At 54.6% G+C, this 27,123-nt stretch overlaps 3 protein-coding genes and 1 long non-coding RNA gene across 4 annotated transcripts in view; all 4 read left to right on the top strand.

Moving 5' to 3' along the window:
- Positions 1 to 12,298, top strand: part of LOC137465714 (mediator of RNA polymerase II transcription subunit 11-like) — an 89,882-nt gene extending 77,584 nt beyond the window's left edge. The window contains exon 4 of the mRNA XM_068177760.1: positions 12,283 to 12,298. The gene's annotated coding sequence lies outside the window, so the exon portion shown is untranslated. The remainder of the gene's footprint in view (positions 1 to 12,282) is intronic.
- LOC137465731 (putative STAG3-like protein 2) lies at positions 158 to 4,041 on the top strand. Its single transcript, XM_068177774.1, has 4 exons — positions 158 to 282; positions 1,018 to 1,116; positions 2,542 to 2,621; positions 3,926 to 4,041. The coding sequence occupies exons 1-4, from the start codon at positions 190 to 192 to the stop codon at positions 4,035 to 4,037; spliced, it is 384 nt and encodes a 127-aa protein (XP_068033875.1). The 5' UTR covers positions 158 to 189; the 3' UTR covers positions 4,038 to 4,041.
- Positions 12,299 to 12,812: 514 nt separating the features above from the next.
- On the top strand, positions 12,813 to 16,637 carry LOC137465728 (cohesin subunit SA-3-like). The gene is made up of 5 exons (XM_068177771.1): positions 12,813 to 12,893; positions 13,423 to 13,510; positions 15,056 to 15,136; positions 15,614 to 15,706; positions 16,344 to 16,637. The coding sequence occupies exons 3-5, from the start codon at positions 15,059 to 15,061 to the stop codon at positions 16,635 to 16,637; spliced, it is 465 nt and encodes a 154-aa protein (XP_068033872.1). The 5' UTR covers positions 12,813 to 12,893; positions 13,423 to 13,510; positions 15,056 to 15,058.
- A 1,064-nt stretch (positions 16,638 to 17,701) lies between these two features.
- Positions 17,702 to 21,802, top strand: LOC137465713 (uncharacterized). The gene is made up of 4 exons (XR_010994804.1): positions 17,702 to 17,761; positions 19,403 to 19,504; positions 20,277 to 20,422; positions 21,764 to 21,802. It is a non-coding gene; the product is annotated as an uncharacterized lncRNA (long non-coding RNA).
- Positions 21,803 to 27,123: the final 5,321 nt, after the last annotated feature.

The following is a 27,123-nucleotide window of genomic DNA, read 5'->3' as shown; positions in this document are numbered from 1 at the left end:
TTTTTTTGGGATTTTGGGGGATTTTAGTGGGATTTTGGGGAGATGTGCTGGATTTTGGGAGGATTTTCTGGCATTTGGGATTTTGGGGGGATGTTTTCGGGATTTTTTGGGGGGATTTTTTTGGGATTCTGGGGCTGATCCCGGCGCTCTGGGGGCAGGGACGTGGTGCCCGAGATCCGCGGGATCTGCATGGAGGAGCTCGGGCTGTGGGTGCGGAGATTCCCGGGATCCTTCCTGACCGACAGCCACCTCAAGTACCTGGGCTGGACCCTGCACGACAAGGTGGGCGGGAAACGGGGAAAAAACGGGAAAAATCCCGGAAAAATCCCGGAAAAATGGGGAAAATCCCAATAAAAATGGGGAAAATCCCAGTAAAAATGGGGAAAATCCCAATAAAAATGGGGAAAATCCCAATAAAAATGGGGAAAAACGGGGAAATCCCGGGATCCTTCCTGACCGACAGCCACCTCAAGTACCTGGGCTGGACCCTGCACGACAAGGTGGGCAGGAAACGGGGAAAAAACGGGAAAAATCCCGGAAAAATGGGGAAAATCCAATAAAAATGGGAAAAATCCCAATAAAAATGGGGAAAATCCCAATAAAAATGGGAAAAATGCCAATAAAAATGGGGAAAATCCCAATAAAATTGGGGAAATCCCGGGACCTTTCCTGATTGACCGCCAGCTCAGGTACTGATTTTTTGGGATTTAGGCTCCTGAGTTTTCATTTTTTTGGGAATTGGGGCCCTGAATTCCCGATTTTTTTTGGGATTTGGGTCCTGAATTCCCAATTTTTTTGGGGATTTGGGCTCTGAATGCCTGATTTTTTGGGATTTGAGCCCTGAATTCCCGACTTTTTGGGATTTGGGCTCTGAATTCCCAATTTTTTGGGATTTGAGCCCTGAATTCCCGATTTTTTGGGATTTGGGCCCTGAATTCCCGATTTTTTGGGATTTGGGCTCTGAATTCCCGATTTTTTTGGGATTTGGGCCCTGAATTCCCGATTTTTGCCTCCCAGCACGGGGAGGTTCGGCTGCGCTGCGTCCGGGCCCTGCAGGGAATTTACAGAAATCCGGAGATGGCCCCGAACCTGGAGCTCTTCACCGAGAGGTTCAAGGTGGGAAAAACGGGGGGGAAACGGGAAAAAATGGGGGGAAATGGGGGAAAAAATGGGAAAAAATGGGGGGGGGGAAACGGGAAAAAAATGGGGGGAAATGGGGAAAAAATGGGAAAAACGGGGGGGGGGAAATGGGAAAAAATGGGGGGGAAACGGGAAAAAATGGGGGGGAAACGGGAAAAAAAATGGGAAAAATGGGGGGAAAATGGGAAAAATGGGGGGAAAAAATGGGGGAAAATGGGAAAAATGGGGGGGAAACGGGAAAAAATGGGGGGGAAATGGGGGGAAAACTGGGAGAAATGGGGAAAATGGGGGGAAATGGGGGGAAATTGGAGAAATTGGGGGGAAATGGGGGAAAATGGGGGAAAAGGGGGAAAATTGGGGAAAACGGGAAATTGGGGAAAAATGTGAATAAATGGGGAAAATGGGAAAAAGTGGGGGAAATGATTGGAAAATGGGGGGGAATGGGGCAACAGATGGGGAAAACTGGGAAAAAAATGGGAAAAAATGGGGGGAAATGGGAATTGTGGGATTTTGGGAACGTTGGGAATTCTGGGCTCATGGCCCCGGCTGGTGGCCATGGCTCGGGAATTGTGGGAATTGTGGGGATTTTGGGAATTGTGGGATCTTTGGGAATTGTGGGATTGTTGGATTTTTGGGAACTGTTGGAATTCTGGGGTTTTTGGGCATTGTGGAATTTTGGGAACTGTTGGAATTCTGGGGTTTTTGGGATGTTGGGAGCTGCAGCCCCAGGTGGTGGCCATGGCTCGGGAATTGTGGGAATTGCGGGATTTTGTTGGTTTTTGGGGTTTTTGGGAGTCGTGGAGCTGTTGGAATTGTGGGATTTTGGGAATTCTGGGCTCGCAGGCGCGGCTGGTGGCCATGGCTCGGGAATTGTGGATTTTGTTGGTTTTGGGGGGTTTTGGGGTTTTTGGGAGTCGTGGAGCTGTTGGAATTGTGGGATTTCGGGAATTCTGGGCTCGCAGGCCCGGCTGGTGGCCATGGCTCAGGAATTGTGGGATTTTGGGAATTCTGGGCTCGCAGGCCCGGCTGGTGGCCATGGCTCGGGAATTGTGGAATTTTGTTTGTTTTTGGGGGTTTTGGGAGTCGTGGAGCTGTTGGAATTGTGGGATTTCGGGAATTCTGGGCTCGCAGGCCCGGCTGGTGGCCATGGCTCAGGAATTGTGGGATTTTGGGAATTCTGGGCTTGCAGGCCCGGCTGGTGGCCATGGTTCGGGAATTGTGGGAATTGCGGGATTTTTGTTGGTTTTTGGGGTTTTTGGAGTCGTGGAGCTGTTGGAATTGTGGGATTTTGGGAATTCTGGGCTCGCAGGCCCGGCTGGTGGCCATGGCTCGGGAATTGCGGGATTTTGGGAGTCGTGGAGCTGTTGGAATTGTGGGATTTCGGGAATTCTGGGCTCGCAGGCCCGGCTGGTGGCCATGGCTCACGACAAGGAGCCCGAGGTGGCGCTGGAGGCGCTGAGGCTGCTCAGGGAGCTGGACAGGTACGAACCCCCAAACCGGGAATTGGGGATTTGGGAATTGGGGAATTGGGAATTGGGGATTTGGGGATTTGGGGAACCGGGGATTGGGGATTGGGGGATTGGGGATTTGAGGATTGGGGATTGGGAATTTGGGGATTGGGGAATTGGGAATTGGGGATTTGGGATTGGGGATTTGGGATTTGGGAATTTGGGAACCTGGGATGAGGGGATTTGGGATTTGGGGTGGGAAACTGGGGAATTGGGGATTGGGGAATTTGGGGTCTAGGAACCGGAGATTTGGGGTTTGGGGTCGGAATTTGGGAGTTGGGGTGGGAAACTGGGAAATTGGGAGTTTGGGAATTTGGGATTTGGGAATTTGGGATCTGGAAATTTGGGATTTGGGATTGGAGAATTGGATTTGAGATTGGGAATCTGGGATGAGGGAAACTGGAAATTTGGGGGTTTGGGATTGGGAATTTGGGATTTGGAGATTTGGAAATTGGGAATTTGGGGTGGGAAATGGGGAATCTGGGATGAGGAAATGGGGAATTTGGGATTGCCAGTTTGGGATGGGGAAATTGGGAATGTGGGGGGGGAAGTTTGGGATTTGGGATCAGGGATTTGGGGGTTCCTGGGGGGATCCCAAAATTGCAGGGGATTTTCTGGAGCTCAGGAGGGGAATTTGGGAGGGAATTTTTGGAATTTTTGGGTTTTTTTTTCCCCAATTAAAAATGAGGAAATTTGGGCGTGGCCCCTGGAAGAGCCAAATTCCCATGGCTTCATCCAAATTCTGAGCTCAGAATTTCGGGAATTGGAGCCCCGGGAATTCCAGGAATTGGGAAAAATGGGAAGGGGGGGCTGGAGTGGGGCTGGGGAGCCCCAAATTCCTGGAGTTCGGGGGAGTTTGGGGGTGGGAGATTCGGGATTGGGGTCCAGGAGTCCCAGAATTCCCAAAATTCCTGGGAATTCCTGGGGATCTGGGGAAATCCTGGCGGGGAAGGGGTTGGGAATGGGGGAAAATCGGGAATTTCGGGTCCGGGAGTGCCCGAAATCCCCAATTTCTGGGAATTTGGAGGTAGGGGAGGGGAATTGGGGATCCAGGAGTCCCAGAATTCCCAAAATTCCTGGGAATCCCTGGGAATTTGGGGGAAGAGGGGTTGGGAATGGGGGAAAATCGGGAATTTGGGAGCAGGGAGCAGGAGTTGGCGTCTGGGAGTGCCCAGAATCCCGGATTTTTTGGGAGTTTTGGAGCGGGAAAAGTGGGAACTGGGGACTCAGGAGCCCGGCATTCCCGGCGTTCCCGGCATTCCCGGCCTGATTTCCAGGAACCTGGAGGAGGCTCTGTCCCCCGAGGATTGCCAGAGCATCTTCCCCGTGGTTTTCGTCTCCAGCCGCGCCCTGGCCACGGCTGCCGGCAGCTTCCTGTTCCAGAGGTGAAAATCCCGGAATTCCCGCCCCAGATCCCGGAATTCCCGCCCCAGATCCCGGAATTCCCGCCCCAAATCCCGGAATTCCCGCCCAACATCCTGGAATTCCCACCCCAAATCCCGGAATTCCTGCCCAAAATCCTGGAATTCCTGCCCAAAATCCCGGAATTCCTGCCCAAAAGCTGGGAATTCTCACAAAAAAACCCTGGAATTCCCACCCAAAGTATCGGAATTTCCACCTCAAATCCTGGAATTCCTTCCCAAAATTCCTTCCCAAACTCCGGGAATTCCGGCCCCAAACCCTGGGAATTCTGACCCCAAACTCTGGGAATTCCAGCCCCAGACTCTGGGAATTCCAGCCCCAACCCCTGGGAATTCCGGCCCCAATCTCTGGAATTCCAGCCCCAGACTCTGGGAATTCCAGCCCCACAATCCCTGGGAATTCCAGCCCCAACCCCTGGGAATTCCAGCCCCAGTCTCTGGGAATTCCAGCCCCACAATCCCTGGGAATTCCAGCCCCACAACCCCTGGGAATTCCAGCCCCAGTCTCTGGGAATTCCAGCCCCACAATCCCTGGGAATTCCAGCCCCAATCTCTGGGAATTCCAGCCCCAGACTCTGGGAATTCCAGCCCCACAATCCCTGGGAATTCCAGCCCCAAACTCTGGGAATTCTGACCCCAAACTCTGGGAATTCCAGCCCCAGACTCTGGGAATTCCAGCCCCACAATCCCTGGGAATTCCAGCCCCAAACTCTGGGAATTCTGACCCCAAACTCTGGGAATTCCAGCCCCAGACTCTGGGAATTCCAGCCCCACAATCCCTGGGAATTCCAGCCCCAGACTCTGGGAATTCCAGCCCCAATCCTCGGAGTCCCATCCCCCTCCCGGTCCCGGGGGAATTTTCTGGGAATCGGCTCCGGGGCCCTCCCAACAGCTGGGATTTCCCATCCCAGGATTTCCTCATCCCAGATTTTCTCATCCCAGGATTTCTCATCCCGGCCCTTCCCAATCCCTCGGGAAAGGGCGGAGGGGGCTCTTGTTTTTCCCGAGTTTTCTCCCTCCCATCCCCGTTTAGTTCCTTTTTTTTTCCATTTTCCCGGTTTTCCTCTCTCCCATCCCGTTTTTTTTTTTCCTTTTTTCCCATTTTCCCCGTTTTTTTCCCTCTCTCCAATCTGATTTTCCCCCAATTCCCCCCGATTTTCCTCACCCCAAATCCCATTTTTCTCCATTTTCCCCCATTTCCCCCCAATTTCCTCCCATTTTTCTCCATCCCAATCCCACTTTCCCAGTTTTACCCCATTCTCTTCCCATTTTCCCCGGTTTTGCCTCACTTTTCCCTATTTCTTCCCCCATTTTCCCCAGTTTCTTTTCCCCATCCCAATCCCATTTTTCCACGTCTTTCTCCCTTTTCTGTGTAATTTTCCCCCATTTTGGCCGTTTTCTCTCCATTTTCCCAAATTTTCCCCATTTTTTCCCATTACTCCACGTTTTCCTCCATTTCTCCCCCGTTTTTCCCAATTTTTTTCCTTTTTCCCTCAGTTTTCCGTTTTCCCCCCATTTTCTCCCCATTTTTCCCATCTTCTCCCCATTTTTTCCCATTTTCTCCACGTTTTTTCCCCATTTTCCTCCCATTTTTTCCCCGTTTTCCACCCGTTTTTCCCCGTTTCCCCCCGTTTTCCCCGGTTTTTCCCGTTCTCCCCCATTTTTCTCCCCGTTTCCAGGCTCCTGGATCCCGGCCGCTTCGGGGACGGCGCCGACGACAACCGGAGCTTCCTGCGGCGCCTGGCCGGCTTCTTCCTGCAGGCGCAGGTGGGAGATCGGGGCCAAATCCGGGGAAATTGGGGCCAAATCCGGGGAAATCCGGGGAATTCCAGGGAGATCGGGGCCAAATCCGGGGAAATTGGGGCCAAATCCGGGGAAATCGGGGGAGATTGGGGCCAAATCCGGGGAAAATCCGGGGAGAGTCGGGGCCAAATCCGGGGAAATCGGGGAAATCCGGGGAGATCGGGGCCAAATCCGGGGAAATCCGGGGAGATCGGGGCCAAATCCGGGGAGATCGGGGCCAAATCCGGGGAAATCGAGGAAATCCGGGGAGATCGGGTTCAAATCCGGGGAAATCCGGGGAGATCGGGGCCAAATCCGGGGAAATCCGGGGAGATCGGGGCCAAATCCGGGGAAATCGAGGAAATCCGGGGAGATCGGGGCCAAATCCGGGGAAATTCGGGGAGATTGGGGCCAAATCCGGGGAAATCGGGGCCAAATCCAGGGAAATCGGGGCCAAATCAGGGAAATCCAGGGAGATCGGGGCCAAATCCGGGGAAATTGGGGCCAAATCCGGGGAAATACGGGGAATTCCGGGGAGATCGGGGCCAAATCCGGGGAAATTGGGGCCAAATCCGGGGAAATCGGGGGAGATTGGGGCCAAATCCGGGGAAATCGAGGAAATCCGGGAGATCGGGGAATTCCGGGGAGTCGGGGCCAAATCCGGGGAAATCGGGGAAATCCAGGGAAATCGGGGCCAAATCCGGGAAATCGGGGCCAAATCCGGGGAAATCCGGGGAGATTGGGGCCAAATCCGGGGATTTGGGGGAAATCTGGGAAATCTGGGGAGATTGGGGCCAAATCCGGGGAAATCAGGGCCAAATCCAGGGAAATCAGGGGAGATCGGGCCAAATCCGGGGAAATCTGGGGAAAATCCAGGATTTGGGGGAAATCGGGAAATCGGGGGCCGAATCCGGGCATTTGGGGGAAATGTGGGGGGAAATCCGGGGATTTCGGGGAAAATTTGGGGGAAAATTTAGGGATTTTGGGGGGAATTTGGGTTTCGGGGGGAAATTTGGGGGAATATCCGGGCATTTTGGGGGGAATTTTGGGGATTTGGGGGATTTTCAGAGGAAATTTCGGGTTTTTGAGGAAATTTGGCGATTCTGGGGGATTTTGGGAACATTGTGGGGTTTGAAGGGAATTTGGGGATTTTGGGAGGAATTCTTGGGGTTTTTTTACGTAATTTTTTGGGAATTCCGCCCAAATTCAGGGATTTTTGGCAATTCCGTGACTTTTTGGGATTTGATCCCAAATTTTCCCAAATTCCCTCAGCTGCGCAAACACGCCGCGTCCCTGGGGGTGTCTGATGGGATTTTGGGGGTGTCTGATGGGATTTTTGGGGTTTTTGAGGGAAATTTTGGGGTTTTTGAGGGAATTTTGGGCGAATTTGGATGGAATTTTTTGGGAATTTTTTTGGGAATGCCGGGATTCGATCCCAATCCCCCCCAGCTGCACGAGCACGCCGCGTACCTGGTGGATTCCCTGTGGGACTGCGCCGGGAGCCGCCTGCGCGACTGGGACGCGGCCACGGCGCTGCTGCTGCAGAGCGGGACCGGTACGGGACTGGGACGGACTGGGACGGACTGGGAACGGTACTGGGACGGACTGGGAGGGACTGGGAGGGACTGGGAGGGACTGGGAGGGACTGGGATAAACTGGGAATGGGACTGGGACGGACTGGGATGGACTGGGACGGACTGGGAATGGGACTGGGACAAACTGGGAATGGGACTGGGAACGGGACTGGGATGGACTGGGAATGGGACTGGGACGGACTGGGAATGGGACTGGGACGGACTGGGATGGACTGGGATGGACTGGGACGGACTGGGAATGGGACTGGGACAAACTGGGAATGGGACTGGGAACGGGACTGGGATGGACTGGGATAAACTGGGAATGGGACTGGGACAGACTGGGATGGACTGGGACGGACTGGGATAAATTGGGAATGGGACTGGGACAAACTGGGACGGACTGGGAATGGACTGGGACGGACTGGGAATGGGACTGGGACGGACTGGGATGGACTGGGAATGGGACTGGGACAAACTGGGACAGATTGGGAGGGACTGGGATGGACTGGGACGGACTGGGATAAACTGGGAATGGGACTGGGATGGACTGGGAATGGGACTGAGACGGACTGGGACGGACTGGGACGGACTGGGAATGGGACTGGGAATGGGACTGGGACGGACTGGGACGGACTGGGATGGACTGGGAATGGGACTGGGAATGGGACTGGGACGGACTGGGACGGACTGGGATGGACTGGGAATGGGACTGGGACGGATTGGGACGGGTCCATACTGGTCTGTACTGGTCTATGCTGGTTTTTATTGGTCTGTACTGGTCCATACTGGTTTTTACTGGTCTGCACTGGTTTATACTGGTCTGTACTGGTTTATACTGGTCTGTACTGGTTTATACTGGTCTGCACTGGTTTATACCGGTCTATGCTGGTCTATACTGGTTTATACTGGTCTGTACCGGTCCATACTGGTTTATACTGGTTTATACTGGTTTATACTGGTTTCCAGCGCTGCCGTTCCAGGAGGAGCAGGCCCTGGTGCAGATCCTGAGCTCCAGCGCTCACTGGTCTATACTGGTCTATACTGGTTTATACCGGTCTATGCTGGTTTATACTGGTTTATACTGGTCCGTACCGGTCCATACTGGTTTATACTGGTTTTTACTGGTTTCTAGGGCTGCCATTTCAGGAGGAGCAGGCCCTGGTGCAGATCCTGAGCTCCAGCGCTCACTGGTCTATACTGGTTTATACTGGTTTATACCGGTCTATGCTGGTCTATACTGGTTTATACTGGTCCATACCGGTCCATACTGGTTTATACTGGTTTTTACTGGTTTCCAGCGCTGCCGTTCCAGGAGGAGCAGGCCCTGGTGCAGATCCTGAGCTCCAGCGCTCACTGGTCTATACTGGTCTATACTGGTTTATACCGGTCTATGCTGGTTTATACTGGTTTATACTGGTTTATACTGGTCCGTACCGGTCCATACTGGTTTATACTGGTTTTTACTGGTTTCCAGCGCTGCCGTTCCAGGAGGAGCAGGCCCTGGTGCAGATCCTGAGCTCCAGCGCTCACTGGTCTATACTGGTCAATACTGGTTTATGCTGGTTTATACCAGTCTATACTGGTTTATACTGGTTTATACTGGTCCGTACCGGTCCATACTGGTTTATACTGGTTTTTACTGGTTTCCAGCGCTGCCGTTCCAGGAGGAGCAGGCCCTGGTGCAGATCCTGAGCTCCAGCGCGCTCCGGCTCTGCCAGGGACAGCCCCCGGTGGGGCGCGGCCCGGCCCGGAAGGTGAAGAAAAACGGGAATTCTCGGGGAATTTTTGGGAATTCCGGGGAAAATTCCAGGGATTTTGGGGAATTCGGGAGTCGGGAATTCCAGGAACTTTGGGGTGGAGAATTGGGGAAATTCTGGGGATTTTTGGGGTTCAGGAGCTCCTGGAATTGGGGAATTTTTGGGAATTCTGGGGGTTTTAGGGGCCAGGGAGTTCCTGGAATCGGGGGAATTTTGGGAATTCTGGGCTTTTTGGGAGGTCAGGACCTCCCGGAATTTTGGGAATTCCAGGGTTTTTGGGCTTCAGAAACTCCTGGAATTTTGGGAATTCTGCGGTTTTTGGGTTTCAGGAGCTCCTGAAATTGGAGGAATTGGGGAAATTTTGGGAAACCCAGGGTTTGGGGTTCAGGACCCCTGGAATTTTGGGAATCCCAGGGTTTGGGGTTCAGGACCCCTGGAATTTTGGGAATCCCAGGGTTTGGGGTTCAGGACCCCTGGAATTTTGGGAATCCCAGGGTTTGGGGTTCAGGACCCCTGGAATTTTGGGAATCCCGGGTTTTTGGGGTTCAGGACCCTGGAATTTTGGGAATCCCGGGTGTTTGGGGTTCAGGACCCCTGGAATTTTGGGAATCCCGGGTGTTTGGGGTTCAGGACCCCTGGAATTTCGGGAATCCCGGGAGTTTGGGGTTCAGGTCCCCTGGAATTTCGGGAATCCCGGGAGTTTGGGGTTCAGGACCCCTGGAATTTCAGGAATCCCTGGGGTTTGGGGTTCAGGTCCCCTGGAATTTCAGGAATCCCTGGGGTTTGGGGTTCAGGTCCCCTGGAATTTTGGGAATCCCGGGTGTTTGGGGTTCCGGACCCCTGGAATTTCGGGAATCCCGGGTGTTTGGGGTTCAGGACCCCTGGAATTTCGGGAATTGGGGAATTCCAGCCCCGTTCCCGCTGCCGCAGGCGTCTCCGCGGGAGCAGCGCGAGGAGCGGGCGCGGCTCAGCCGGAGCCTGATCCCGGTGCTGCCCCAGCTGCTGGAGAAGGTGAGGAACGGCCGGAATTCCCGGAATTCTGGGAGTCCCGGCGTCGGGAACGTCGGGAGTTGGGATTTTCGGGGTTTTTAGGAACTGGGGGGGATTGGAGCCGATTTTTTTCTTGGTTTTCCCTCAGAATTCCTGGCTGTTTTCCCCTGAAATTGCCATTTTTCCTGCAAAATTCCTGGTTTTTTTCCCCCTAAAATTCCTGGTTTTCCTCACATCCCTGGGTTTTTTCCTTAAATTCTCATTTTTCCTATTCTAATCCCAAGAAATCTCTCTTGAATCTTTTGGTTTTCCCTGAAATGTATTTCTTTTCCCTGAAATTCTTCTTTTTTCCCCCTAAAATTCCTTTTCCTCCCTAAAATTGCCATTTTCCTCCTCGCGTTCCCTTTTTCCCGTGGGAAATTCCCATTTCCCCCCTTCAAACTCCGGATTTTCCCCAACTTTCCCACCCCCCCGCCCCCGCCCCAATTCCCGTTTTTCCCAAATTCCCGTTTTCCGGCCCAGTTCTCCGCCGAGCCCGAGGCGGTGGCGGCGCTGCTGGAGCTGCTGCAGCACCTGGAGCTGGGCTCGTCCCGCACGGCGCGCACGGAGAAGGTGGGGCCAGTACGGACCAGTACGGACCAGTACGGACCAGTGGCCACCCCCGGGGCCTCCCGGTCCCAGTCCCGGTCCATCCCAGTCCCTCCCAGTGCTCCCAGTGCTCCCAGTCCATCCCAGTCCATCCCAGTTCATCCCAGTCCATCCCAGTCCCATTCCCAGTCCATCCCAGTCCCTCCCAGTCCATCCCAGTCCATCCCGGTCCATCCCAGTCCCATTCCCAGTCCATCCCAGTTCATCCCAGTCCCATTCCCAGTCCCTCCCAGTCCCTCCCAGTCCATCCCAGTCCATTCCAGTTCATCCCAGTCCATCCCAGTCCATCCCAGTTTCCATTCCCAGTCCCTCCCAGTTTCCATTCCCAGTCCCTCCCAGTCCATCCCAGTCCATCCCAGTCCATCCCAGTCCATCCCAGTGCTCCCAGTCCATCCCAGTCCATCCCAGTTCCCTCCCAGTTCCCATTCCCAGTGCTCCCAGTCCATCCCAGTTCCCATTCCCATTGCTCCCAGTCCCTCCCAGTCCCATTCCCAGTGCTCCCAGTCCCGTTCCCAGAGCTCCCAATCCGTCCCAGTCCCATTCCCAGTGCTCCCAGTCCCTCCCAGTTCCCATTCCCAGTGCTCCCAGTCCCTCCCAGTTCCCATTCCCAGTGCTCCCAGTGCTCCCAGTGCTCCCAGTCCATCCCAGTCCCATTCCCAGTCCCTCCCAGTCCCTCCCAGTTCCCATTCCCAGTGCTCCCAGTGCTCCCAGTCCATCCCAGTCCCGTTCCCAGTGCTCCCAGTCCCTCCCAGTTCCCATTCCCAGTGCTCCCAGTCCATCCCAGTCCCGTTCCCAGTGCCTGGAGCAGGTTCTGGGGCGCATCCTGGAGGTTTTCGGGAAGCACTCCCAGCCCTTCCCGGCGCTGTCGGCCGCGTCGCGCGCGCTCCGGGCGCTCTGCGAGCCGGAGCTGCCGCTGCACGGCCTCGGGGACATCGCCCGGAGCCGCCTGGGGGACAGCCTGGGGGACAGGTGCCAGCTGCAGGTCAGCGAGATGCTCCAGGTGGGCACACCTGGGCACACCTGGGCACACCTGGGCACATTTGGGGACATTGGGGACATTGGGGGACAGGTGCCAGCTGCAGGTCAGCGAGATGCTCCAGGTGCGCACACCTGGGCACACCTGGGCACACCTGGGGACACCTGGGGGCTTTGGGGACATTTGGGGACAGGTGCCAGCTGCAGGTCAGCGAGATGCTCCAGGTGGGCACACCTGGGCACACCTGGGCACACCTGGGCACACCTGGGGACATTGGGGACAGCCTGGGGGACAGGTGCCAGCTGCAGGTCAGCGAGATGCTCCAGGTGGGCACACCTGGGCACACCTGGGCACACCTGGGCACACCTGGGCACACCTGGGGACACCTGGGGACATTGGGGGACATTGGGGACAGCCTGGGGGACAGGTGCCAGCTGCAGATCAGCGAGATGCTCCAGGTGGGCACACCTGGGCACACCTGGGCACACCTGGGGACATCTGGGCACACCTGGGCACACCTGGGCACACCTGGGCACACCTGGGGACATTGGGGGACAGGTGCCAGCTGCAGGTCAGCGAGATGCTCCAGGTGGGCACACCTGGGCACACCTGGGGACATTGGGGACATTTGGGGACAGGTGCCAGCTGCAGGTCAGCGAGATGCTCCAGGTGGGCACACCTGGGCACACCTGGGGACATTGGGGACAGCCTGGGGGACAGGTGCCAGCTGCAGGTCAGCGAGATGCTCCAGGTGGGCACACCTGGGCACACCTGGGCACACCTGGGGGCTTTGGGGACATTGGGGACATTGGGGGACATTGGGGACAGGTGCCAGCTGCAGGTCAGCGAGATGCTCCAGGTGCGCACACCTGGGCACACCTGGGCACATCTGGGGCTTTGGGGACATTCTGGGGGGGGTTGGGGACATTCTGGGGACGTTCTGGGGGGATTTGGTGACATTTGGGGACATTTGGGGGCGTTCTGGGATGTTCTGGGACGTTTTGGTGACGTTTGTCCCCCCAGGCCGTGTCCCCGGACGAGGAGGACGTTTATGGGCTGGCGGCCACCCTGAGGAGGCTCTCGGTCCTGTTCAGGTGACAGCGGGGACACCTGGGGACACCTGGGGACATTTGGGGACATCTGGGGACATCTGGGGACACTGGGCACAAGGGCAGGGGGTGGCTGCAAATGTCCCCAACCCCCAAATCCCTCAATGTCCCCAAGTGTCCCCAAGTGTCCCCAACCCCCTCACTGTCTGCAGTGTCCCCAAATGTCCCCAAATCCCCCAAACCCTCAATGTCCCCAAATGTCCCCAATCCCCCAGATCCCCCCAACGTCCCCATCAATGTCTCTGCTATCCCCAAATCCCCCCCAAGTGTCCCCAAATCCCCCCCAGTGTCCCCTCTGTCCCCAAATCCCCCCTTGATGTCCCCAGATCCCCCCTTGATGTCCCCAATGTCCCCCCAGTGTCCCCAGATCCCCCCTCTGTCCCAGATCCCCTCAGTGTCCCCAGATCCCCCCTTGTTGTCCCCAATCCCCGCTGATGTCCCCAATTCCCCGCTGATGTCCCCAATGTCCCCCAAGTGTCCCCAATCCCCGTTGATGTCCCCGCTGTCCCCGCAGTGACCACGACCTCACCCCCTGGGGTCTCTTCGTGCCGCTCTCGCAGCTCCTGCGCCACGGCCTGGACACCGGCAACGTGCCGGCGCAGGTGGGGACACCTGGGGACACACCTGGGGGACACACCTGGGGACACCTGAGGACACCTGGGGGGACACCTGGGGGACACACCTGGGGACACCTGGGGGGACACACCTGGGGACACCTGAGGACACCTGGGGGGACACCTGGGGGGACACACCTGGGGGACACACCTGAGACACCTGAGGACAGCTGGGGACACACCTGAGAGACCTGAGGATACCTGGGGGGACACACCTGGGGACACTTGGGGACACATGTGGGACATCTGGGGGGACATTGGGTACACACCTGGTACACCTGGGGACGCCGGGGGACACCTGGGGGGACACACCTGGGGACACACCTGGGACATCTGGGGACACCTCGGGGACACACCTGAGACACCTGAGGACAGCTGGGGACACACCTGGGGACACACCTGGGGGACACACCTGGGGACACACCTGGGGACACACCTGGGGACACCTGGGGGGACACACCTGGGGGGACACACCTGAGACACCTGAGGACACCTGGGGGGACACCTGGGGACAGCTGGGGGGACACGCCTGAGACACACCTGGGGACACCTGGGGGGACACCTGGGGACACTTGGGGACACATGTGGGACATCTGGGGGGACATTGGGTACACACCTGGTACACCTGGGGACACCGGGGGACACATCTCGGGGGACACCTGGGGGGACACACCTGGGGACACACCTGGGACACTTTGGGGACATCCCAGGGACACCTGGTGACACCTGGGGACACCTGGGGACACCTGGGGGGGACACCTGGGGGGACGCATGGGGGGACACCTGGGACACACCTGGGATCACACCTGGGGACACTTTGGGGACATCCCAGGGACACCTGGTGACACCTGGGGACACCTGGGGGGGACACCTGGGGGGACACATGGGGACACACCTGGGATCACACCTGGGGACACTTGGGGACATCCCAGGGACACTTGGTGACACCTGGGGACACCTTGGGGACACCTGGCAGCGCCTGGGGCCGTTCTGGTGACATTTTGGACCATTCGGGGCCGTTTTTGGCCACTTTGGTCACATTCGGGGCCATTTTTGCCGTTTTTGGACATTGTGGTGACGTTTTTGTGCATTTTTGGACATTGTGGTGACGTTTTTGTGCATTTGGGTCCCATTTTTGGACATTTTGGGGCCATTTTTGGACATTTTGGGGCCATTTTTGGACATCTGGGTCCCATTTTTGGACATTTGGGTCCCATTTTTGGACATTGGGGTCCCATTTTTGGACATTTGGGTCCCATTTTTGGACATTGGGGTCCCATTTTTGGACATCTGAGTCCCATTTTTGGACATTTTGGGGCCATTTTTGGACATTGGGGTCCCATTTTTGGACATTTGGGTCCCATTTTTGGACATTTTGGGGCCATTTTTGGACATTTGGGGCCATTTTTGGACATTGGGGTCCCATTTTTGGACATTTTGGTCCCATTTTTGGCCATCTTTGGACATTTGGGGGCCGTTTTTGGACATTTTGGGGCCATTTTTGGCCGTTTTTGTCCCTTTTGGGCCCTGCAGGTGATGGTCCCGGCCATCTCGTGCCTCTTCTTCCACTTTTTCTGGGAGCTCTCCCGAGTTGTCGACTCCGAAGCCTCCCCGGTGAGAATTCCCACAAAATCCCCAAAAACCCCAAATTCCCAAATCCTCATCATCCCCCCCCCCAAAATCCCCCTGGAATCCCCCCAGAATTCCCTGAAATTCCCTCGATCCCACCCTGAATTCCTTAAATCCCGCCCCAAATCCCAAAATCCCCGCCCCAAATCCCAAATTCCTCGCACCAAATCCCAAAATTCCATCCCCAAATCCCCTCCCCAAATCCCCCATTCCTAACCCCAAACCCTCACATCCCCAAATTTCTGCCCCAAATTCCCAAATCTCCTCCCGGAATTCCCGTTTTTCCAGGGGGACCTGCAGGCCCCGCGCTCCCGGGCCGCCCTGCTGCTGTCCCTGTGCTCCCAAATCCCAAAAAAATCCCAATAAAACCCCAAATCCCACCCTAAATCCCTCACATCCCCAAATTTTCCCCCCAAATTCCCGAATCTCCTCCCGGAATTCCCGGAATTCCCGTTTTTCCAGGGGGACCTGCAGGCCCTGCGCTCCCGGGCCGCCCTGCTGCTGTCCCTGTGCCAGAGCTGCCTCTCGGAGCCCGAGCCCGACCTCAGGGAGACGGTCCGGAACCTTCCGGAACATTCCAGGGGTTTTGGGGGGTTCCGGAGCGTTCCAGGGGGTTTTGGGGGTTCCCAGGGTGGATTTGGAACGTTCCGGGGAGGTTTGGGGGCTGGAGTATTCCGGGATTCTGGAACATTCCGGGGGGATTTTGGGGTTCCGGAACATTCCGGGGGGGATTTTGGGGTTCCGGAACATTCCGGGGGGATTTTGGGGTTCCGGAACATTCCGGGGGGGGATTTTGGGGTTCTGGAACATTCCAGGGAAGATTTGGGGGTTCTTGAACATTCCAGGGGGGATTTTGGGGTTCCGGAACATTCCGGGGGGGGATTTTGGGGTTCTGGAACATTCCGGGGAAGATTTGGGGGTTCCGGAACATTCCAGGGAAGATTTGGGGGTTCTGGAACATTCCGGGGGGGATTTTGGGGTTCCTGGGAAGGGTCTGGAACCTTCCCGAGCATTCTGGGGGCGTTGGGGGAATTTTGGGGTGGGTGTGGAGCATTCCCTGGATTTGGGGGCTCTGCAACATTCCGGAAGCGCCCGGGGTCCCCAGGAAATTCCCGGAAAACCCGAACCGAGCAAAGAATCCCCCCACGGAGCGCCGCGGCGCGATGCCGACGCGCGCGCTCCGTGCCCGCAGGCGCTGCAGGCGCTGCAGGAGCTGCTGCTGCTGCTGGGCCCGGGGCTGCCGCAGGCGCGGCTGCGGCTGCGCCCGGAGCCGGCGCTGGAGGCGCAGCTGGGGCTGGCCCTGCTCGACCTCGTGTTCCAGCCCCGGCCCCGCGGTGAGCCCCGGGGACCCCGGGGATCCGTGGGGGGGGATCCGGGATGGGGGATCCGTGATGGGATTGATGGGGGAATCGACGGGAGGATCAATGGGGGGATCGATGATGGGATCGATGGGGGATTGATGATGGGATCGATGGGGGATCCGTGATGGGGCATCCGTGATGGGATCCGTGGTGGGATCGATGGGGGATCGAAGAGGGGATTGATGGGATCGATGAGGGATCCGTGGGGGGATCCGTGATGGGATTGATGGGGGATCGATGATGGGGGATCGATGATGGCATCGATGGGATCGATGGGATCGATGATGGGATCGATGATGGTATTGATATGGGATTGATGGGGGGGTGGATGAGGGGATCGATGGAATCGATATGGGATCGATGATGGGATCGATGGGGGATCGATGATGGGATCTATGGGGGGATCGATATGGGATTGATGGGGGGATTGATGGGATCGGTGAGGGGATTGAGGATGGGATCGATGGGGGATTGATGATGGGATTGATGATGGGATCGATGGGAGGATCGATGGGATTGATGAGGGGATCGATGATGGGATCGATATGGGATTGATGGGGGGGATCGGTGAGGGGATCGATGATGGGATCGATGGAATCGATGAGGGGATTGATGATGGGATTGATGGAATTGATGGGATCGATGTGGGGATCAATGGGGGGGATCGATGGGATTGATGGAATTGATGGGATCGATGGGATCGATGAGGGGATTGAGAGTATTGATGATGGGATTGATGGGATCGAGGGGATCGATGGGATCGAGGGGGATTGATGGGATTGGGGGGAACTGCTGGGGATTTTGGGGATTTTTTTGGGGATTTTTTTGGGATTTATTTACATTTTTCTTCTTGAATTTCTGTGATTTCGGAGACTTTTCCCAGCCTTTCCCCCCCCGGAATTCCCGTTTTTCCTCATCCTAGTGACCCCAACCCCCCCAGTCCCACTTCCCCCGGAATTCCTCCTCCCAGAAATCCCCCGCGTTCCCCAAAAACCCCGTGACTGCCGAACGCGGAGCTTCGTTGCTTTCGGAGCCGTGCCCCAGCCCTTCCTGCCGCAGTTCCCGTTTTCCCTCCGCCCGCCGACCCCGTTCCCCCGGCATTCCCGGCTTTTCCCTTCCAGAGGCGGCCGGGCCCGGGCTGGGGGCGCTGCAGCGGCGCCGCTCGCTGCTGGCCGGCTTCTGCCGGCTGCTGGTGCGGGGCGCGCTGCGGCTGCGCGCCGCCGCCGACGTCTTCAAGCACTACGGCACGGTACGCGAGCGGCGCCGGGAGTTAACGCCGGAATTAACGCCGGAATTAACGCCGGGAACTAACGCTGGAATTGACGCCGGGAATTAACACCGGGAATTAACGCCGGGAATTAACGCCAGAAATTAATGCCGGAATTAACGCCGGGAACTAACACCGGGACTAACGCTGGGAACTAACGCTGGAATTAACGCCGGGAATTAACTTAGGGAACGGCGCCAGGAACTAACGCTGGGAATTAACGCCGGGAATTAACGCTGGGAATTAACACCGGGAATTAACGCCGGGAATTAACGCCGGGAATTAACGCCGGGAATTAACGCTGGGAATTAACGCCGGGAATTAATGCCGGAACTAACGCCGGAAACTAACGCCAGGAATTAACACCGGGAACTAACGCCGGGAGGGGCGCCGGAATTAACACCGGGAATTAACGTTGGGAACAGCATGGGAATGGCACCAGGAATTAACACCAGGAATTAACACTGGGAATTAACACTGGGAACAGCGCCGGAATTAACGCCGGGAATTAACACTGGGAATTAACACCGGGAATTAACACTGGGAATTAACACTGGGAACAGCGCCGGAATTAACACCGGGAATTAACACTGGGAGCTAACGCCGGGAATTAACACCAGGAATGACACGGGAACGATATTGGGAATTAACACCGGGATTGTCCGGGGATTACCTGGGAATGACACGGGAATTTACCTGGGAATTATCCGGGAATTACCTGAGAATTACCTGGGAATTATCCGGGAATTACCTGGGAATTATCCGGGAACGACACAGGAACGATGCGGGGATTGTCCGGGAATTACGCGAGGATTATCTGGGGATTATCTGGGAATTACATGGGAATTCCTGGGTTATTTGGGAATTTCTGGGAATATCTGGGAATTACACAAGAATTATACGGGGATGATGGGAATTATCCAGGGATTATACGGGAATTTTCCGGGAATTACGGGAATGGTCCGGGAGTTATCTGGGAATTATCCCAGGAATATCCAGGAATTCTGGGGTTTTCTGGGAATTCCGGGGATGTTCCTGGGATTATCGGCGTTGGGAAATTCCGGGAATTCCAGGATCACTGGGATTTTTTGGGATTTGGGAATTGGGAATTTTGGGAATTCCGAGATTCTTGGGATTTTGGGAATTCCAGGATTTTTGGGAATTCTGGGAGGTTCCTGGGGTTTGGGAATTCCAGGCATTTGGGGTTTTTGGGGATCTGGGCCTCTGCCCTTCCCAGTTTTCCTGGAATTTTGGGAATTTCCCATTTTCCCGGGATTTTGGGCTGTGCCATTCCCGTTGTCCAGGAATTTTGGGCATTCCCAGTTTTCCAGGGAATTTTGGGTCTCTCCCATTCCCATTTCTGGGGATTTTGGGAATTTCCCGTTTTCCTGACAGTTTGAGCTCTGCCATTCCCATTTTCCCAGGAATTTTGGGCATTCCCAGTTTTCCAGGAATTTTGGGTCTCTGCCATTCCCATTTTCCAGGATTTTGGGAATTCCCATTTTCCTGGGAATTGCGTCTCTGCCGTTCCCGTTTTCCCGGGAATTCTGGGACTTCCCGGTTTTTCGGGAGTTCTTGTGTCGCCGCCATTCCCATTTTTCCCGGGCTTTTGGGCGTTCCCAGTTTTCCGGGGACTTCGGGGACATCATCCGGGAGACGCTGCGCTGCACGCGCGACCTCGACCGCCCGGAGTGGGCGCGGACGGTGCTGCTCAGCCTGCAGCAGGTGAGGGCGCGGATCCCGGGAATCCGCGCGGGGATCCCGGGAATGCGCGGGGATCCCGGGGGAACGCGGGAACGCGCGGGGATCCCGGAAACGCACAGGGATCCCGGGGGAACGCGCGGGGATCCCGGGAACGCGCGGGGATCCCGGGGGAACGTGGGGAACGCAGGAACACGCGGGGATCCCAGGAATGCACAGGGATCCTGGGAATGCGCGGGGATCCCGGGAATCCGCGGGGATCCCGGGGGAACACGGGGGGATCGCGGGAACGCACGGGGATCCCGGGAATCCGCGGGGATCCCGGGAATCCGCGGGGATCCCAGGAATCCGCGGATCCCGGGGGAATGCGGGAATGTGGGAACACAGGGATCCTGGGAATGTGGAGATCCCGGGGGAAGTCGGGGATCCTGGGAATTTGGGGATCCCAGGAATTCAGGGAGCCCAGCAAGTTAGGGATCCCGGGGGGATTCGGGAATCCCAGGGGAAATTCAGGGGGGTTTTTGTCCGTTTTTCCCAGCTGGAATTTTTGTGGATTTTCCCAGAATTTTTGTGGATTTCCCCAGAATTTTTGTGGATTTTCTGGGAGTTTTGAGCCACTTTCCTGAAATTTTGAGCCATTTTCCCAGAATTTTTGTGGATTTCCTGAGAATTTTTGAGAATTTCCCTGGAATTTTTGTGATTTTTCCCAGGATTTTTGTGGATTTTCCCGGAATTCTTGTGGATTTTCCGGGAACTCCTGTGGATTTTGGGATTTCCCCCCGTTTTTTCCCCCCAGCTTTTCACGGAGCTGCTGCTCCAGGAGGGCCCCGAGCTCCGGGGGCTCCCGGAATTCCAGGAAATCCGGGATTTGGGCCGGCGCCTCTCGCTCTTCTTCAGCCCCCGGCAGCTGCAGAGCCGGCAGCCGCTGCTGCTGCTGCACAGGTTTGGGGCGGAAAACCGGGAATTGCGGCAAATCCGCGGAGCCGGGGTGGAACTGGGGCAAATCTGAGATTCTGGGATGGAATTGGGGCAAATCCGAGATTCCGGGGTGGAATTGGGGCAAATCCGAGATTCCGGGGTGGAACTGGGGCAAATCCGAGATTCCCGGGTGGGAATTGGGGCAAATCCGAGATTCCGGGGTGGAATTGGGGCAAATCTGAGATTCCGGGGTGGAATTGGGGCAAATCCGCGGAGCCGGGGTGGAACTGGGGCAAATCCGAGATTCCAGGATGGAATTGGGGCAAATCTGAGATTCCAGGATGGAATTGGGGCAAATCTGAGATTCCCGGGTGGAATTGGGGCAAATCTGAGATTCCCGGGTGGAATTGGGGCAAATGCGAGATTCCCGGATGGAATTGGGGCAAATCCGAGATTCCGGGGTTGAACTGGGGCAAATCCGCGGTGCCGGGGCCGGAACTGGAGCAAATCCGAGATTCCCGGGTGGAATTGGGGCAAATCCGCGGAGCCGGGGTGGAACTGGGGCAAATCCGAGATTCCAGGATGGAATTGGGGCAAATCCGAGATTCCCGGGATGGAATTGGGGCAAATCCAAGATTCCCGGGTGGAACTGGGGCAAATCCGAGATTCCAGGATGGAATTGGGGCAAATCCGAGATTCCCGGGTGGGAAATTTGGGGCGTTTCGACGGATTTGGATGGGTTTGGGGTGGATTTGGGGGAATTGTGATGGATTTTAGGTGGATTTCGGGTGGATTTTGGGGTGTTTTTGGTGGATTTCAGGTGGATTTGGGGTGGATTTTGGAGGATTTAGGGGTGTTTTTGGTGGATTTTGGGGGAATTGTGATGGATTTTGGAGGATTTTGGGGTGTTTTTGATGGATTTTGGGGTGTTTTTGATGGGTTTGGGGAGGATTTTGGAGGATTTTGGGGTGTTTCTGATGGATTTGGGGAGGATTTTGGGGAATTGTGATGGATTTTAGGTGGATTTCGTGTGGATTTTGGGGTGTTTTTGATGGGTTTGGGATGGATTTGGGCTGGATTTTGTAGGGTTTTGGGGTGTTTTTGATGGATTTGGGGTGGATTTTGGAGGATTTGGGAGGATTTTGGGGTGTTTTTGATGGATTTTGGGGTGTTTTTGATGGGTTTTGGGGGAATTGTGATGGATTTTGGAGGATTTTGGGGTGTTTCTGATGGATTTTGGGGGAATTGTGATGGATTTTGGAGGATTTTGGGGTGTTTTTGATGGATTTTGGGGGGATTTTGATGGGTTTGGGCTGGATTTTGGGGAATTCTGGGGGGTTTCGGTCCATTCCGGTCTCCCCCCAGCGAGGGGATCCAGTTCTCGCTGCAGCCGCCCCCGGAGCCCCGAATTCCGGGAATTCCGGGGGGGCTCCCCCTGCATCTGCCCTTCCTGGAGGTGCTGAGCGAGTTCTCGCCGCGGCTGCCGCGCCCCGACCGCGCCCTGCTGTGAGAGCCGGGGAATCCGGGGGAATCCGGGGAAATCCGGGGATTCTGGGTGAAAATCCGGGGATTCTGGGTGAAAATCCGGGGAAATTTGGGGATTCTGGGTGAAAACCCGGGGGAATCCGGGGATTCTGGGTGAAAATCCGGGGAAATTTGGGGATTCTGCGTGAAAACCCGGGGGAATCCGGGGATTCTGGGTGAAAATCCGGGGAAATCCGGGGATTCTGGGTGAAAATCCGGGGAAATCCGGGGATTCTGGGTGAAAATCCGGGGAAATCCGGGGGAATCCAGGGAAATCCGGGGGAATCCGGGGATTCTGGGTGAAAATCCGGGGATTCTGGGTGAAAACCCGGGCAAATTCGAGGGAAATTCGGGGATTTTGGGGGGATTTTGTGGAAATTCGGGTGATAATTCAGAGATTTTGGGGGGTTTTGGGGAAATTCGGAATTTTGGGGTCGTTCTTCGGGTGATTTTTGGGCTGAAATTTGGAATTTGGGGTTGGTTTTGGGGCTGAAACGTGGGATTTTGGGCGGATTCTTGTGTCAATGTTTGGAGTTTTGGGGTGGAGTTTGGGCTGATTTTTGGTGGAATTTTGGATTTTGGGCTGATTTTTGGCTGGAATTCTGGATTTTGGGCTGATTTTTGGTGGAATTCTGGATTTTGGGCTGATTTTGGGTGGAATTCTGGATTTTGGGCTGATTTTTGATGCAATTCTGGATTTTGGGCTGATTTTGGATGCAATTCTGGATTTTGGGCTGATTTTGGGTGGAATTTTGGATTTTGGGCTGATTTTTGGCTGCAATTCTGGATTTTGGGCTGATTTTGGATGCAATTCTGGATTTTGGGCTGATTTTGGGTGGAATTCTGGATTTTGGGCTGATTTTGGGTGGAATTCTGAATTTTGGGCTAATTTTGGCTGGAATTTTGGATTTTGGGCTGATTTTTGGCTGGAATTCTGGATTTTTGGGCTGATTTTTGGCTGCAATTCTGGATTTTGGGCTGATTTTGGGTGGAATTCTGGATTTGGGGCTGATTTTGGGTGGAATTCTGGATTTTTGGGCTGATTTTGGGTGGAATTCTGGATTTTGGGCTGATTTTTGGCTGCAATTCTGGATTTTGGGCTGATTTTGGGTGGAATTCTGGAATTGGGGCTGATTTTTGGTGCAATTCTGGATTTTGGGCTGATTTTTGGTGGAATTCTGGATTTTGGGCTGATTTTGGGTGGAATTCTGGATTTTTGGGCTGATTTTGGGTGGAATTCTGGATTTTGGGCTGATTTTGGGTGGAATTCTGGATTTTGGGCTGATTTTTGGGTGGAATTCTGGATTTTGGGCTGATTTTTGGTGGAATTCTGGATTTTGGGCTGATTTTTGGGTGGAATTCTGGATTTTGGGCTGATTTTTGGTGCAATTCTGGACCCCAGGCTGGCGCTGCTGGAGCGGACGTGCCGCGAGCGGGGCCTGGGCGCGGATTTTGGGGCGGATTTGGGCGATTTTGGGGCTCCCCTGCGCTGCTACCGCCGCTCCCTGAGCCCCCTGCAGAGCCCCCCGGGGACCCCCCGGGCCAAGAGAGCCCCGAGGAGCCCCCGGGAGAGCCCGGAGAGGGGCGGGGAAAGGTGGGAAAATTCTGAATTTTGGGGAAATTCCTGAATTTTGGGGGGAAAAGTCTGAATTTTGGGGGGAAAATTCTGAATTTGGGGGAAAATTCTGAATTTTGGGGGGCAAATTCTGAATTTTGGGGAGAAAATTCTGAATTTTTGGGGGGAAATCCTGAATTTTGGGGGAAAATTCTGAATTTCGGGGAAAATTCTGAAATTTGGGGGAGCAAATTCTGAATTTTGGGGGAAAATCCTGAATTTGGGGGGGAAAATTCTGAATTTGGGGGGGGAAATTCTGAATTTTGGGGGGGAAAGTTCTGAATTTTGGGGGGCAAATTCTGAATTTGGGGGAAAATTCTGAATTTTGGGGGGCAAATCCTGAATTTGGGAGGCAAATTCTGAATTTTTTTGGGGCAAATTCTGAATTTTGGGGGGAAAATTCTGAATTCTGGGGGGAAAATCCTGAATTTGGGGGGAAAATTCTGAATTTTGGGGGGCAAATTCTGAATTTGGGGAGAAAATTCTGAACTTTATGGGGAAAATTCCGAATTTTGGGGGGAAAATTCCGAATTTTGGGGGGAAAATTCTGAATTTTGGGGGGCAAATTCTGAATTTGGGGAGAAAATTCTGAACTTTGGGGGGAAAATTCCGAATTTTGGGGGGAAAATTCTGAACTTTGGGGGGTAAATCCTGAATTTTGGGGAAATTCTGGATTCTGGGGGGAAAATTCTGAACTTTGGGGGGGAAATTCTGAATTTTGGGGGGAAATTCTGAACTTTGGGGGGTAAATCCTGAATTTTGGGGGGCAAATTCTGAACTTTGGGGAAGTTTTGGGGGGGAAATCTGAACTTTGGGGGGAAAATCGGAGTTTTACGTGAAAAAAACCCAACTTTGGGGGAAAAATCCGAATTGGGGGAAAACCTGAATTTCTGGCAGGGGGAAGTAGATATTTTTTTGGGGGGGAGTTTTTGGGAAATCTGAATTTTGGGAAGGCAAACCCTGAGTTTTGGGGGGGCTTTGGGGTGGAAAACCTGAATTTTTTTGGCGGGGGGAAGTGCGGAGTTTTGGGGGAGTTCGGGGAATTTGGGAGTTTTGGCTAAAATCCCGAATTTCGGTCAAACCCGAATCCGCAGCCGCCCCCAGCTCCAGCCCGTGGCCCCCCAGCCCCGCCCTGACCTCGACCGCGCTCAGGGGGGGTCCCCAAAACCGCGGCCCCTCCCCCCACCTGCCCAGGTGAGACCCTCCCCTCCCCCACCCCAAATACCCCGGATTTGGGGGGAAACAAAGAAAAAACAGCAAAATTCTGGGGGGAAAAGAACGAAAACCTGAATTTTGGGGGAGCCCCCCCCAAATAACCCCAAATTCTGGGGAAGACCCCCAACAAAAACCAAAATTTGGGGGGAAAAAAACCAAAAAAAAACCCAAATTTTGGAGGGACTCCCCGAAGTGTCGCCCAGCGTTTTGGGGAAAACCCCCCAAAAAAACAAAATTTTGGGGAAGATCCCTCAAATTTTGGGGGAAACCGCCAAGTGAAACCAAATATTTGGGGGGAAAACCCCCGAAACCCCGAAGTTTTGGGAAATAAACCCCAAATTTTGGGGGGAAAATCCCAAATTTTGGGGGGAAAACCCCAAATGTTGGGGGGAAAACCCCAAATTCTGGGGGGAAAACCCCAAATTCGGATTTTTTTTCCACCTCCAGCAGCGAATCCAGGAGGAGCTGGGGATCCCGGTGAGGGAATTCGGGGATTTTGGGGGGAATTCGGGATTTTTTGGGGGGAGAATTTTGGGGATTTTTGGGGAAATTTGGGATTTTTTGAGGGGAGAATTTTGGGGATTTTCGGGGAAATTTGGGACTTTTTGGGGGGAGAATTTTGGGGAATTTGGGAAATTTGGGGAGATTTGGGGATTTTCGGGGGAATTTGGGGAGATTTGGGGATTTTCGGGGGAATTTTGGGATTTTTGGGGGGGAAATTTGGGCGATTTTGGGTGGGATTTGGGATTCTTGGGGGTTGGGGAGGAGATTTGGGAACTGTGGGGGGTCCTGGGTGGGATTTTTGGAAATTTGGGGGAATTTGGGGATTTTGGGGGTTCCTGGGTGGGGATTTTGTGGGGGGAGGATCCTGGGGTCCGTTTTGGGTGAATTTGGGGGGATTTTGAGGGGATCAGGGGGGGATTTATGGGAATTTGGGGGGAATTTGGGATTTTTGGGGTTTTTCACCCTCCCCCCCAGCCTGAGCCTGATGGAGGAAGAGGAGGAGGAGGAGGAGGAGAACCCGAGCAGCCCCAGGGTGAGACCCCAAAAAACCCCCAGAATTTGGGGGAAAAAACCCAAAATTTGGGGAAAAAACCCAAAATTTGGGGAAAAAACCCCAAAATTTGGGAAAAAAAAACCCCAAAATTTGGGGAAAAAACCCCAAAATTTGGGAAAAAAAACCCCCCAAATTCTGGGAATTCCTCCCCAGAGCCCCCTGGAGCAGCCCCGGGACCTTTTCGGCTCCTCCAGCCTCGAGTTCCAGGTGAGATTTGGGGCATTTTTGGGGGATTTTTGGGGTTCCCCCAAAATTTGGCTCCGCCCCTGCTGAAATTGAACATTTTTGGGTGAATTTTGGGAAATTTTCGGGGTTTTCTCCCCAGAATTTTGGGCTTTTCACCCCCAGAGTCCCTGAGGCTGAAACCCCAAGATTTTATCTTTTTTTTTTTTGCCCGTTTTTGGGTTTTTTTACCCAGAATTTGGGTCCCTACAATTGAAAAAGTCCCAAAATTCTGTCGGCTTGGGGCATTTTTGGGGGGATTTTGGGAGTTTTTTGGGATCATCCCAAACATTTTGGGGTTTGTCCCCCTCTCTTCTCTTTCCAGACTTTCTGAAGACGGAATTCCGAATTTCCCTCCGAGTTCTTCCCATTTTTTGGGGTTTTCATCCCAAAATTCCTGGTTTTTCCCAGTTCAAATCCCAAGTTTGAGCTTCTTGAGCCGTTTTCCGGGAGATTTTGGGATTCATCCCCAATATTTTGGGGCTCCCACCCCTTTTTCTCCTCCAGATTTTCCGAGGATGGAATTCCCAAATTCCCACCCGGTTTTTTCCCATTTTCTGGGGTTTTCACCCCAAAATCCAGTTACCAATTGAGCGTTTTTGGAGGGTTTTTTTTGGGAATTTTTGGGGTTTCTCCCAAATGTCTGGGGCTTCCCTCCCCTTTCCCTCGTTGGGGACTTTCTGGGAATGGAATCCCAGAATTCCCACCCGGCTTTTTCCCCTTTTTTGCCGTTTTCACCCCAAAGTTCCCCCAATAAAAAATTGCAGCAGCTCCTTCTTGTCTGGACTCTTATTTGGGAATTTCCCTGGGATTTCCTGGGAATTTCGGGATCTTATCCCAAGTATTTTGGGCTCCCCACCCCTCCTTCTCTTCCCACACAATTTTGGGAGCAGAATCCCGAAATTTCCACCCACTTTTTCCCCCAGTGAAAACACCGCCACCTTGGGGCCTTTTTTTGGGAATTTTGCTGGAATTTCGCTGGAATTTCGGGCTCCCATCCCAGAACTTTGGGCTCCCCACCCTCCCTTCTCTTTCTGAGCCCCAAATCCCAAATTTTCCACACCTTTTCCCCCCCAATAAAAACGCCGAGAA

Source organism: Anomalospiza imberbis, unplaced genomic scaffold, assembly GCF_031753505.1.
Source record: "Anomalospiza imberbis isolate Cuckoo-Finch-1a 21T00152 unplaced genomic scaffold, ASM3175350v1 scaffold_105, whole genome shotgun sequence".
Taxonomy (NCBI): domain Eukaryota; kingdom Metazoa; phylum Chordata; class Aves; order Passeriformes; family Viduidae; genus Anomalospiza; species Anomalospiza imberbis.
The sequence above is the reverse complement of the archived record's forward strand: the minus strand, read 5'-3'. Positions and strand labels throughout refer to the sequence as shown.

Bases quoted from the DNA above. Each gene is read 5' to 3' on its own strand.
- LOC137465731 (XM_068177774.1), top strand. From the start codon at position 190: ATGGAGGAGCTCGGGCTGTGGGTGCGGAGATTCCCGGGATCCTTCCTG. The intron at 283-1,017 runs GTGGGCGGGAAA...TTTGCCTCCCAG, and splicing joins GCTGGACCCTGCACGACAAG to CACGGGGAGGTTCGGCTGCG. The intron at 1,117-2,541 runs GTGGGAAAAACG...CTGGGCTCGCAG, and splicing joins TCTTCACCGAGAGGTTCAAG to GCCCGGCTGGTGGCCATGGC.
- LOC137465728 (XM_068177771.1), top strand. From the start codon at position 15,059: ATGGTCCCGGCCATCTCGTGCCTCTTCTTCCACTTTTTCTGGGAGCTC. The intron at 15,137-15,613 runs GTGAGAATTCCC...CCGTTTTTCCAG, and splicing joins TCGACTCCGAAGCCTCCCCG to GGGGACCTGCAGGCCCTGCG. The intron at 15,707-16,343 runs GTCCGGAACCTT...CCGTGCCCGCAG, and splicing joins AGCCCGACCTCAGGGAGACG to GCGCTGCAGGCGCTGCAGGA.